The sequence below is a fragment of the Channa argus genome, chromosome 6, assembly GCF_033026475.1.
Source record: "Channa argus isolate prfri chromosome 6, Channa argus male v1.0, whole genome shotgun sequence".
NCBI classification, from domain to species: domain Eukaryota; kingdom Metazoa; phylum Chordata; class Actinopteri; order Anabantiformes; family Channidae; genus Channa; species Channa argus.
In genome coordinates this window covers 23133245-23144642 of record NC_090202.1, presented here as the reverse complement: position 1 = coordinate 23144642, position 11398 = coordinate 23133245, and the positions used below count along the sequence as shown (strand labels likewise).

Genomic DNA, 11398 nt, shown 5'->3' with positions numbered 1-11398 from the left:
TGAAGTTTAACTTTAACCTGATTTATCAGGATTACTGTCCATGAATGTGTGCAAGTCAATTTATTTTGCAGAAATGCAATGAAATGTGGAAAGTGCATATATTGTGTTGTGTTTCTTCAGGTGTTATATTTGTATCTCTTACAGTTTTATTTACATCCTTGTCTTTGTCCTTCTTAGATTGATTTGTTTTTTCCATTTTCTTACCAATGAGAGAATTGTTCAACAAGTAGATGTAGGTTAAAACCAACGGAGGACAGACAAACAGGATGTTTTATTGTCAAGTACTGTTCAGTATACAAGAAAAAATCAGTGCCAGAGACATCTGATTACCTTATCTTACTTTGATCAGTGGGTGGTTGCAGTAAACATCTGATTCACTTAAGCAGTGTTGTTTAAGGATGAGCTTATATTACTTCTACTCCTCAACTCTCTACAGAATACAGAAGAAGCAAAACTAAAATCTTTATCTTTTGGAGGTTATTTAACCATAGTGGGCAAAATGGAATATGAAAATAACCAAAACTGTAGCATGTATCCCCAAAGTATCCTAAAAATCTTTTGTCTTACCATGTACAGTATGTTAGGAATATCGCCATTTACCACACATTAGATCATACAAACATGCATTTCTAGAAATGACAGGATAAATATAATATTCATATGTTCTTGGATTAGTAATTTTCCAACCCCTGAAACAAACAGTAAGAATGGTAATGCTGCACTCCAGAGTGATTTTTGTTTTTTGATCAGGCACCATTAAGGAAATATAATAGTGAAATCAGCATGCATAAATGAATTATACCATTAAAACTTAGTTTTAGCAATTTCACTTCTTTGTCCTGAGAAGAATAATCAAAAAGTGGGGCTATTACCGTTGTAGAAAAACAAGCGGTGCTCCGCTTATGTGCGGGAAAAGAAACCAGGTAGCAGGTACCTCACGAGTTCTGAGGCAACTCCTGGTTTTGCAGTCAGACAGTAAAGGAGCGCGGTGATGGAAGACGCGTTGTCTCCTGAGGAGTTATGAGCGCCCACTTTGTGCACAGTTTCCACGACTATTACATTCAGTATCATAAAGCCCCCCCACTCCACCCCACCCCCACCGCCCCGTTCCGAAGCGTGTATGTTGCAGAGAAATGTCCAGATCAATACTATGTCCTTCAAATGCCCCTACAGACCAGAGAGGGGAAGGGGTGGGGGGTTGGATGCCATGCCATTAAGTGTCATAAGATGAGGATCGACGAGTTACTTTTCTGACAGCCGCAGCCGTCTGCTTCTCCCTGGAGTAGATCACTGGAGCTGGAAAGCAACAGGAGCACGGTAAACTTCTATTTTTCTGTAAAGCATGATTATTTCGGCCGTAGATTGGCTCTGGGTGGAAAAATGTCTCTTTTAATCATCTGACGTGGACTGCTTGTTTTCTTTGCCTTCGAAAAACACATTTAACCATGTGTCAGATTATGCATATTTTAATTTGTGTATTTACCTATTTAAGCAATATCTTTATCTTTTAATTATTAATTAAATCTCTTAATTGTTCATAATCGGAAAACCAGTAAATACAGTTGAGGCATAAAAGCTAAAACAGAAATCTCTTCTCATATTTGTTTCTCTCCTCCTTTGATTTCTCAATCATTCTCTGTTGACACTGTAGCAGCAATGTCCCAGCTCTATTACCGGAAAACGGACAACTCCACATACAGGGATCGCATCCCTCTGCGGATCGTGCGCGCCGAATCTGAGCTCTCCGCCATAGAGAGGGCCTACCTGGGGGCTGTTGAGAAAGGGGACTATGCCAGTGTTAAACAAGCCCTGGAGGAGGCTGAGATCTACTTCAGGATCAACATAAACTGCATAGACCCGCTGGGACGCACAGCCCTGCTCATTGCCATTGAAAACGAGAACCTGGAAATCATTGAGTTGCTGCTCAGCTATAATGTTTATGTAGGTGATGCCCTGCTTCATGCCATCCGGAAAGAAGTAGTGGGGGCTGTGGAGCTGCTGCTCAACCACAAGAAGCCACGTGGGGAAAAACAGGTACAATCCACGTGCCATGATAACATCCAGTTTGTATTCTCAAAGATGTTTTTCTGACAATGTTTGTACTTACAAACACTTTCACATTTTTCTCTGTCTAAATTGATTCTCAGAAGACTTTTTTCTGAGCCTCTTTGCTTTTGCATTTGGTTAAGTTTTAGCAGAAGTTTCCTCTATGTCACTTTTGCTTTCAACTACATGCTTCATTTACGGCCTGTGTACCTTCCATGTCTACAAATACAATTCAGTCAGTGGGCAAAAGTACAGTGTGTGGCACGTTTACTAAAAATAATAGGAAGTTCAGATAAGTATAGATTGTTTGTCATGGACACTAGCACCCACTGGAGCGGCTGAGACGGAACAATATTTAGGTGTACTTGGCTTTAGTAATTAAAGGTTTTCACTCATTTCGTTTTTTGCTGCAAATCAAAATCATAACATAACATTTGTCTCTTTGTTTGAGGCATGGCTGTGTTTGTTTTGGAAATCCATTTTATGTACCAATCATAAGCGGCAGCACTGATATTCTTTGATTCTTTGTGTGGGTCTTTTTCGCCAAAGCTTCTACAGTTTTAAAAAGGCCCCAGCTGAGTTCAACTTTTTGACATCATTGTAATTTTTTCTTCCTCGCTGCTGGGTCTCCCTATAATGGACTTGGTATATTCTGTGGAGAAAACAAGTATAGTTGCCGCCAAACAGGAAGATATTTTGAGGTCAGCTGAACCACAACCCATTAGCTGTGTGCTAGCTGTTAGGCAAGATTGTCAGAGACCCAAGAGAGGAAATTAGACTCATTCAAACCGGTTGTGTCAGTTCCTGTAAGGGGTTTTAAAAGTTCTCTTTGTAAAGTATTTGGTAAAACAATGGCATATTGTAAATGTATTCTGTTATTTATGTTTATGAATTTGGGTATTTCTCTCTTGAAAAGATCCCGCCAATTCTGCTGGACAAACAATTTTCAGGCTTCACCCCAGACATCACTCCAATCATCCTTGCAGCCCACACCAACAACTATGAGATCATCAAACTGCTTGTGCAGCGAGGTGTCTCCATACCTCAGCCACATGCTGTACGTTGCAACTGCGTGGAATGTGTGTCCAGTTTAGACGTGGATGGTCTGCGCCACTCGCGCTCTCGCCTAAACATCTACAAGGCCCTTGCCAGCCCGTCTCTGATCGCCCTCTCTAGCGAAGATCCCTTTCTCACAGCTTTTCAGCTCAGCTGGGAGCTGGAGGAGCTCAGCACAGTGGAGAATGAGTTCAAGTCCGAATATGAGGAGCTGTCCCATGTGTGCAAACAATTTGCAAAGGATCTTTTGGACCAGACACGAAGCTCAAAAGAGTTGGAAATAATTCTCAACTACCGCGATGACCTCAATCCTCTGCTGGATGAGAATAGCAATGATCTAGCGCGACTGAAGCTCGCTATAAAATATTGCCAAAAGGAGGTAAGATCTTTGTCACATCTTTCGTGTGGCCTACAGTGGCACAACAACACTACTAAGTAGATTCAAGGAATTTATCTTGGTAGTTCTATTACACCTGAAATCTGACAGAGTTTTGCACCATACAATAAAATGACAATCATAGTATCACAAGAAATACGTATAACATAAGTAATGACATGGAGTAGTTAAAAAGAACAGTGCTGAGAAGAGCTGCAAATGGCCCGAGATGGGTGGAGATGTCCTTTGGGAGTTTAGAACATGTAATTGTCGAGCTGGCTCTCAGCAATGCATTACAGTAGATAGCCCCATGACGATTGGATAATTGGGTCTAATGATGGCATAAGTGATGGCCATTTCCCTGAAATACAAACTCATAATATTTTAATTAGGGAGGGAACCTTTTACTGTCTTTTAAAGTCTTATTTGGAGTATGTATGCTTTGGATATAATGACGGATTTCTGTGGAAATAGAGCTAATAATAAATGTACACACTGTGATTAGACAGTGAGATGAACAAAGGTATATTATAATCATACATTTACAGTGCTTTACAACAATGTTTGTTGAATACAACAGGAGGTGACAAATGCAAAAGCACTGTAGTAATAGTAATGTTTGACATCGTGTAATACTTGTGTATGACTCTACAGTGTTTTGTGTTGTCTGTTTGACTTTGATGAGACAGTAAAGAATGTGAGATGAAAGATCAGAGACTGTCAGCATCATCATGTGCCACTATTGGTCTCCATGGCAAAAGGTTTTATTGCAGGACCTACATATCAGTGGCTCTTGTTTATCGTCAATGTTTTAGACCTTTTTAAACATTTACTATCTAAAATACTGCTACTTATGATAATAATAACATTTATTATTGATGTGTTTTGTTATTTCTCCTTAATTTTTATTTTTTTTTGTAAGAAAAATTAAAAAACAATTAAAATTATAAGAATATTCAATATGTGGTCACTTGAAGACAGTGGGTTTGAATACTGTTGAAGAGTATTTACACATTAAGTTTCTGCAAAATCTGTCCTGACTAAAGTATTTAAAACGTTTGATGCAGAGCACGTGTGCTGTGGTGATGGCAAAGGCGGGTGGGGTTATGTGATGGGATGGGGGATGTCTTTTCTTGGCCCTCTTTAATTTACCACACCGGTCTAGAGAAATTAGTCACAAATGGCCATTTTTAAACTGTCAAACAAGTCAGAATTTAGATGTGACTTGGAGTCTTGATAGTTGCAGGTTAAGAATTATGATGTATGAAAACATTTGAAATTAATACATTTTTGATTGTTTCTAGTTTTCATTCCAGGCATTGAAAAGTTTAATGCAAAATCGAAAGCAATTTCAAATCTTACAGGTTCCCCCGAGCACATAACTACAGCCGGATAGTTTTTTTATCAAATGATTTAAGCAAAGTTGCAAATAGTAAGTACTGCTAGCTGCACAGTGGCAAGTGAACAATTGTTTTATGCAGCTAATGTGCAATGCTGTGTATACAGTGCATGGAATGCCATTGGCCATTAGTCCATTAATGTGAATGACTAGACAAATAACACACATCCTTAAGCCGGGCTGTTCTGGAAGGTTGCCATTTTGGACCTCTCCAAAGAAAAGGCCTCACAATGATTTAATGTACTGCATAGACCACCAGCACTTACTGAATGCCCACACTACTAGTGGCAAAATCATCCTTTGATGTACTTGAGAAGGATGCTTTGTTCTGTTCTCCTGCTAGTTTCTGCATTTATTCTGCTCGCCCATATTCAAATACTGCTTAAAGGTTTCTTTGGATGGATGTGATTAAAAAAGAAAAAGAAAACTGCATGCACAGTACTGGTAGGTTAAACACACACAAATTCTTCCCTAAAGACAATTTGTCTTTATTTGCTGGTCAGAACTCGGTTATTGAATATTATAATTCATCATTTGTCTAATCAAGTGGAATTACAAATGCTTGTTTATAGTTAATGCCATGGGACAAGAACACTTTTTCTGTTCTTTGATGTTTATCCAAAATTAAGCATGTTAAGTAATATGACATTTTCTATTAGTGACAATTTAAATATATTACATGTATATTTGCTATTACTAGCTTAATTAATCAGCACTAAATAGGAACAGTATCATGAGTTGGAATGTAGCTTAGGATATGATTAATATTTGTTGTTTAACAGCATAGTGGTGTGACATGTCACTGAGGCGATTTTCACCTTCCAAAAATGTCCTCAGACAAAACCTGGTCTCACCAGATGCCCTCTTGTGCCTCCAGTCATGTCACGGCAAGTCAATGTCTCACAAGGACAGACACACTTTAAAGATGTCTAGTTCTATGCTGACAGATGAGCTCATCCCCCATAATTTAATGCTACGTTATACCATAATGTGGATCCATTTGACCATAATTTGGTTAAACTGAAATTAACTTCCATCACCATCTGCAGATGTCCAGCTTATGATTATATCAAATCTCACAAGACAAAGAAAATGTAGGAAACAGTTTTGCCAGTGACTTTTTAGCAAGTGATCAGAAAAAAACTAAATACGTTTATCGACTTGAATCTTTGGTCTCTCTTTTTTGTACCATGGGGTGAATGATGTTTAAGTATGTATTAAAAACAAAACATTATAAAAAAAAAAGGCATAAAAGAGCTGAATTTTATCTTTCATCTTTCTTTGTTACTCTCTTTCTCTCAGTTTGTTGCTCAGCCCAACTGTCAGCAGCTGCTGGCGTCTCGGTGGTACGATGAGTTCCCAGGCTGGAGGAGGCGTCACTGGGCAGGAAAGCTCATCACCTGCATCTTCATTGGCCTCCTCTTTCCACTGTTCTCCATCTTGTACCTAATCTCTCCAAAGAGCCGCTACGGTTTATTCATCCGTAAGCCATTCATCAAGTTCATCTGTCACACTTCTTCCTACCTGACCTTCCTTTTCCTGCTCTTCTTGGCCTCGCAGCATATAGCGTCTACCAGCCCGAAAATTCAGGGCCCAGCACCTACTGCTGTGGAATGGATGATCCTACCCTGGGTGCTTGGTAACAATGACCACACAAAACATCCATTCTCATGTTATTATTTAGTCCATCAGATTTAGACAAAGTCAAAAAAGAGGTGCTGACTATAACTATGACTCATGTCCTCTGTTATTTGTTCAACTCTTCAAGGCTTTATATGGACTGAAATCAAACAGATGTGGGACAGTGGGTTTGAAGACTACATCGATGACTGGTGGAACTTAATGGACTTCATAATGAACTCCCTATATCTTGCAACCATTTCTCTGAAAATTGTTGCATATGTAAAGGTAATCCATTTTTTACAGTGGAAAGTATGAGAGAAAAGAAATTTTCACCGATTGCAGCTATTAATTAAATTTATTTGTAAATATTGACACAATGTTTTAATGCTGCTTTGGTCTATAAAATTTACTGTAAGTAGAAATGTTAGAAGAACATGTTCTAGAAAACCATCTATTATGTTATAATACAACCTTATTGCAGCTCACACTGAATTTGGTTTTGCATTATATTGGCTATCTGTAAGATGGTGCTCCAGGTATTTACGTACCTTTCTCCTTAATTTTTATTTTACAGTACAGTGGGGAAAAACCTCGAAGCAACTGGGAAATGTGGCATCCAACTTTGGTGGCAGAAGCATTGTTTGCTATTGCCAACATCTTCAGCTCCTTGCGCCTCATCTGCCTTTTCACTGCCAACTCCCATTTGGGACCCTTACAAATCTCACTAGGCCGCATGCTCCTGGACATCCTCAAGTTCCTCTTCATCTACTGTCTTGTGCTGTTAGCCTTTGCCAATGGCCTCAACCAGCTTTACTTTTATTATGACACAGATGAAGGCAATAATTGCAAGGGTATTCGCTGCAATCTGCAAAACAACGCTTTCTCAACGCAAGTCCTTAAAAATAAATAGTCCCTGACAAATCTCCTTTGGTAATGATTAATTTGTTTGCTTTTCAGCAGTGCATAATGTGATATATGGTTGTTTGCTTTTCAGGCTATTTGAGACACTGCAGTCATTATTTTGGTCAATATTTGGCCTGATTTCCCTCTATGTGACCAATGTGGGGCCAAAACATGAATTTACTGAGTTTGTGGGCACTACCATGTTTGGCACGTACAATGTGATCTCCCTGGTAGTGCTTCTGAACATGCTAATTGCCATGATGAATAACTCCTACCAGCATATTGCTGTGAGTGTCTAAGCTAATTTATAATTTTACCGCAGTAATGTATCTTGTATTCCTTTAAAAAAAAGGTTTTAACAAATGGCTTTTTGTTTTTCTTTTCAGGATCATGCAGATATAGAGTGGAAATTTGCAAGAACAAAGCTGTGGATGAGCTATTTTGAAGAAGGTGGGACTTTGCCATCTCCATTCAATATAATACCCAGTCCAAAGTCAGTTTATTATCTGATTGGATGGATAAACACATATTTGTTTAGGAGACCAACCACAAAAAGGCTGGAAACCTTTGAAACCTTGGGGGTAAGGACTTTCCAGTGATTTGCTCTGATGTATGTTGCCTCCACTGCATTGCATTCTCAGTTGCAGCCTTAAAGCAGGTGGCCCCAAATATTTAGGAGTTAAATTAAATGAGCTGTTCTCTTCAGAAATTGATTATGTGGTAGTGTTAATGGATCTTATTTTTCATTTTTATTCTAGAGACGTGCAGCTGAAAATGTACGATTAAACCATGAATATCAGGTTGTTCTCTTATTTTTTTCCATAATGTACAGAAATGTTTTGTTTTTGATCCATCGTCATGATCAATTTGGAATAAATCAGATATATACATTAAGTCTTATTTCATTAAAACATCAAAACAGAAGTAATTTGAAAATAGTGTATATTTTAGGAGGTTTTGAGGAACCTTGTGAAGCGGTATGTGGCTGCAATGATAAGAGATGCCAAAACAGAGGAAGGGTTAACCGAAGAGAATTTCAAGGTACAGTAACGTGCATCTATTTCTTTCTTTTTTTTCCTTTTTTTTTTTTTAAAGTAATAACTGCTGTTTCTGGTTCTCAATTAATAGGAGCTAAAGCAGGATATCTCCAGCTTCCGCTTTGAAGTCCTGGGAATGATGAAGGCTAAATCTCCTGGTGTGGTAGTTGGTAAAGTGGGAAGCTCCACCTTGGCTTACCCAGGAAACTCTTTCAAATATTCTCCTAAAATCCTAATTGATGATCCTGAGAAGAAGCTGTATGTGTTTGATGTGAAAACCACCACCCTGCAAAGCGGAGCTGCCAACACCAACAGCTCTGTTTGCTCTAACCAGCTGGCCGTAGCCAATGGTTTAGTTGTTCCATCAGGTACAGAACACACTCAGAACAAGCTATCGAGGGAGGTCTCAGATGCTGGGTCCCTCCCGAAACAGACGAGACTTCCCTCTCAGAAATGTGATGAAATATGTTCGTTGTCAGAGGAAGATACACTGGGATCTGGTGGACAAATCCAAGAACCATTTCAGTCTGAGAAAGTAATTGAGGAAGCCTTAAATGAAAATGAGAAAACCATTCAGGAGATTAAGGAAGTCAAAAATGGGCCAAAAAAATATAAAAATTAATGTGTAACTGAGAGATGTTCACGATGGAGTAACATTTTTAGATGACATTTTATAATTTTGATTTATTAGTTTAAAAGTATATCTCTCATGGTAAAGAGTAAAGCAGTTAAAATGTATAAATAAATAACTGCCAGATTCTGACACACACAGTATATATTAGTATAATAATGTTATGTTATTTCACATTATATTACATGCATTTACCACTCACTTATAGTAAAGATACGCTCAGGGAATTGTGAAACAAGTCATTAATTTGTGTTAATTCCAAAGATGCCTAGCACCCTGTTGCCTATTCTCTACTCTTCTACCTAGAACTAACTTACTGCAAAATATTTACAAAACTGCTGTATTTTAAATCTCTGTCTATAGTAAAATTATTACTCCTTGGATGTTGACAGTAATTTTAGTTAAATTTAACTATACAGGATGCAATTGTCAAGAAAATGAACACTGAAAAAAGCAAGTTTATTTGATGTGTGAGGAAGGTTTTAGCACCTAATTAATTCTGAAATTAGGAACAACTCCTTCTACTGCACCGTTATCTCTTCCAATCTGCTTCTAAGGGGAAAGGGAATGTTTCACTCCTACATTTGTTTTTAGAGCAGAAGAGAAAATCTAATTTAAATCTATCCCTCAGTCTCCTCAGCTTCCTTGCAACATTAAATGCATAAGGATGCCCTGGCAATGTGCTAACTCTGTGCAGTTTAGTAACTTGTCATATGTAATAAAATTACTCTGTGATTAAATAAAAGTGAATGCTAATTTTGAAAGTGTTTCCTTATAGGTCTCCCTTTTAGTATGATGTACTTGTTATCATTTCTTTTGTTTGTTTCTCTTGAAACTTAACGTCAGGACAGGACAGTAGAAATTAACATAACTCAACGAGTAGATGGAACAAAGTAGATAAGAAAAAAAATTCAGCTTTTCATTAGTCATCTGGATTCACTTTACTCCTGTGTTCTCTGACAGTGTTTACTGGAGAAAAAAATCTCAGTAAATAGTTTATTGCCCTCTCTCCTGCTGTTTATACAGGGACCCCATTAACAAGGTCCGCTCGATGCACAGTTTACATCGACATCCTCTCTCCGAGAAAATTTTCTTTTGAATTTGCGACCTGTCCGAGGATAGGCATGACTCAATGCTGTCTTGCACTCACGTATTTGCACAATAAATGCTAAGTTGATACATTACTGCTCTGCAGAAAAGGTAAACTGCCTCAAACATTGGTATATTGCATGGTATAAATGAATTGCTCCTGTTTTGAAGCTCCTGTATTAAAGGTTGTCCTACTTCTCAGGCATCAAGCGCCCTCTAGTGACGTGTACGCTTAGTGCAGCGTTATGGCCCAAATTATGTGTAGACAATGCCATCAACTGTATAGACTATGCACCAAGTGAACATGTATTTCACTGTTTAAAACCTGTGAAATGTGGTGAGGTGGGCTACATATAGGCCTAACTTTAACATGCAATCACTAACACTGAGTTTATCTGATCTGCGGTACTTACAGTATTATTGCAAATTGGCATACTGTTGACAGGAGTAGTAGCATTTACTTGCAGCTGGCCTGCACTCACTAGGACCAACTAAGTTGGGGTTCAGTGTCTTGCTCAAGGACATTTGGACATGGGCACATGTAACAGGAGAAGGTGGGAATCAAACCAACAACACTGGCATCCCTCCTGAGGGAATAATTTTGTTTAGAAATGTTTTGGTTTTGGCCTTTAATGACTCCTATTTTTTATTTGCACATATATTCTACTGCAAACCTTAATTTGAAGCTGCAACCTGCTGGCAATCTGTGTGAGTTTATCGGTGCTAATATTTCTTCCCACAAGTAAGTACAGTCTTTATCTTGGGAATTGGCTGCTTACTGGAATGTAAGGATTGTAAAGTAAATGTTTTCCAGGCTTTGGGATTTTTTAAGACATGAGTAGTCTGGGAAGATAATTCATGCATAAGCTCTTTTCTAAAGATCTAAACTAATCAAGTTCACATGGGGCTGCTTGCTTTAAAAGTGTCTTTAAGGCTTACTGGTTAAAATAAATTTGCACAGTATAACACAATAGCATATGAAGGTCCAGTATAAGATCAGTGAGCATTTGGTTCTGGCTTGTGTGTTTGTTCCCTTTTTACAGAGTATTGACATAGGTGGTAGGGAAAACATTACTGAACATCTGGTACATAAGCCTAGAGGTTAGACAACATGTGGTTGATTGAATGGCGTAAGTGAAGCCACTTGGGTATGTTATTAGTAAAAACACCCTTTGGTAAAACTTAACAACATCTACACTTTGTTTGAATGTCATTTACACTATATTAACATTGTATTA

At 38.3% G+C, this 11398-nt stretch overlaps 1 protein-coding gene across 2 annotated transcripts; it reads left to right on the top strand.

The window, feature by feature from the left end:
• The first annotated feature begins 1112 nt into the window (after positions 1-1112).
• On the top strand, positions 1113-9904 carry trpc4b (transient receptor potential cation channel, subfamily C, member 4b). 2 transcript variants are annotated; one of them, XM_067508577.1, is made up of 11 exons: positions 1113-1317; positions 1655-2034; positions 2963-3481; positions 6180-6516; positions 6646-6785; positions 7075-7388; positions 7495-7690; positions 7790-7984; positions 8162-8203; positions 8355-8444; positions 8532-9904. In XM_067508577.1, the coding sequence occupies exons 2-11, from the start codon at positions 1657-1659 to the stop codon at positions 9060-9062; spliced, it is 2742 nt and encodes a 913-aa protein (XP_067364678.1). In that variant the 5' UTR covers positions 1113-1317; positions 1655-1656; the 3' UTR covers positions 9063-9904. The 2 variants fall into 2 exon arrangements, with proteins under 2 accessions (XP_067364678.1, XP_067364676.1); XM_067508575.1 differs by having other exon boundaries at positions 1652-2034.
• Positions 9905-11398: the final 1494 nt, after the last annotated feature.

Excerpts from the sequence above, each read along its gene's own strand:
- trpc4b (XM_067508577.1), top strand. The coding sequence starts at position 1,657 with ATGTCCCAGCTCTATTACCGGAAAACGGACAACTCCACATACAGGGAT. Across the intron at positions 3,482-6,179 it reads TAAAATATTGCCAAAAGGAG|TTTGTTGCTCAGCCCAACTG; the intron begins GTAAGATCTTTG and ends TCTTTCTCTCAG. Across the intron at positions 6,517-6,645 it reads GATCCTACCCTGGGTGCTTG|GCTTTATATGGACTGAAATC; the intron begins GTAACAATGACC and ends CAACTCTTCAAG.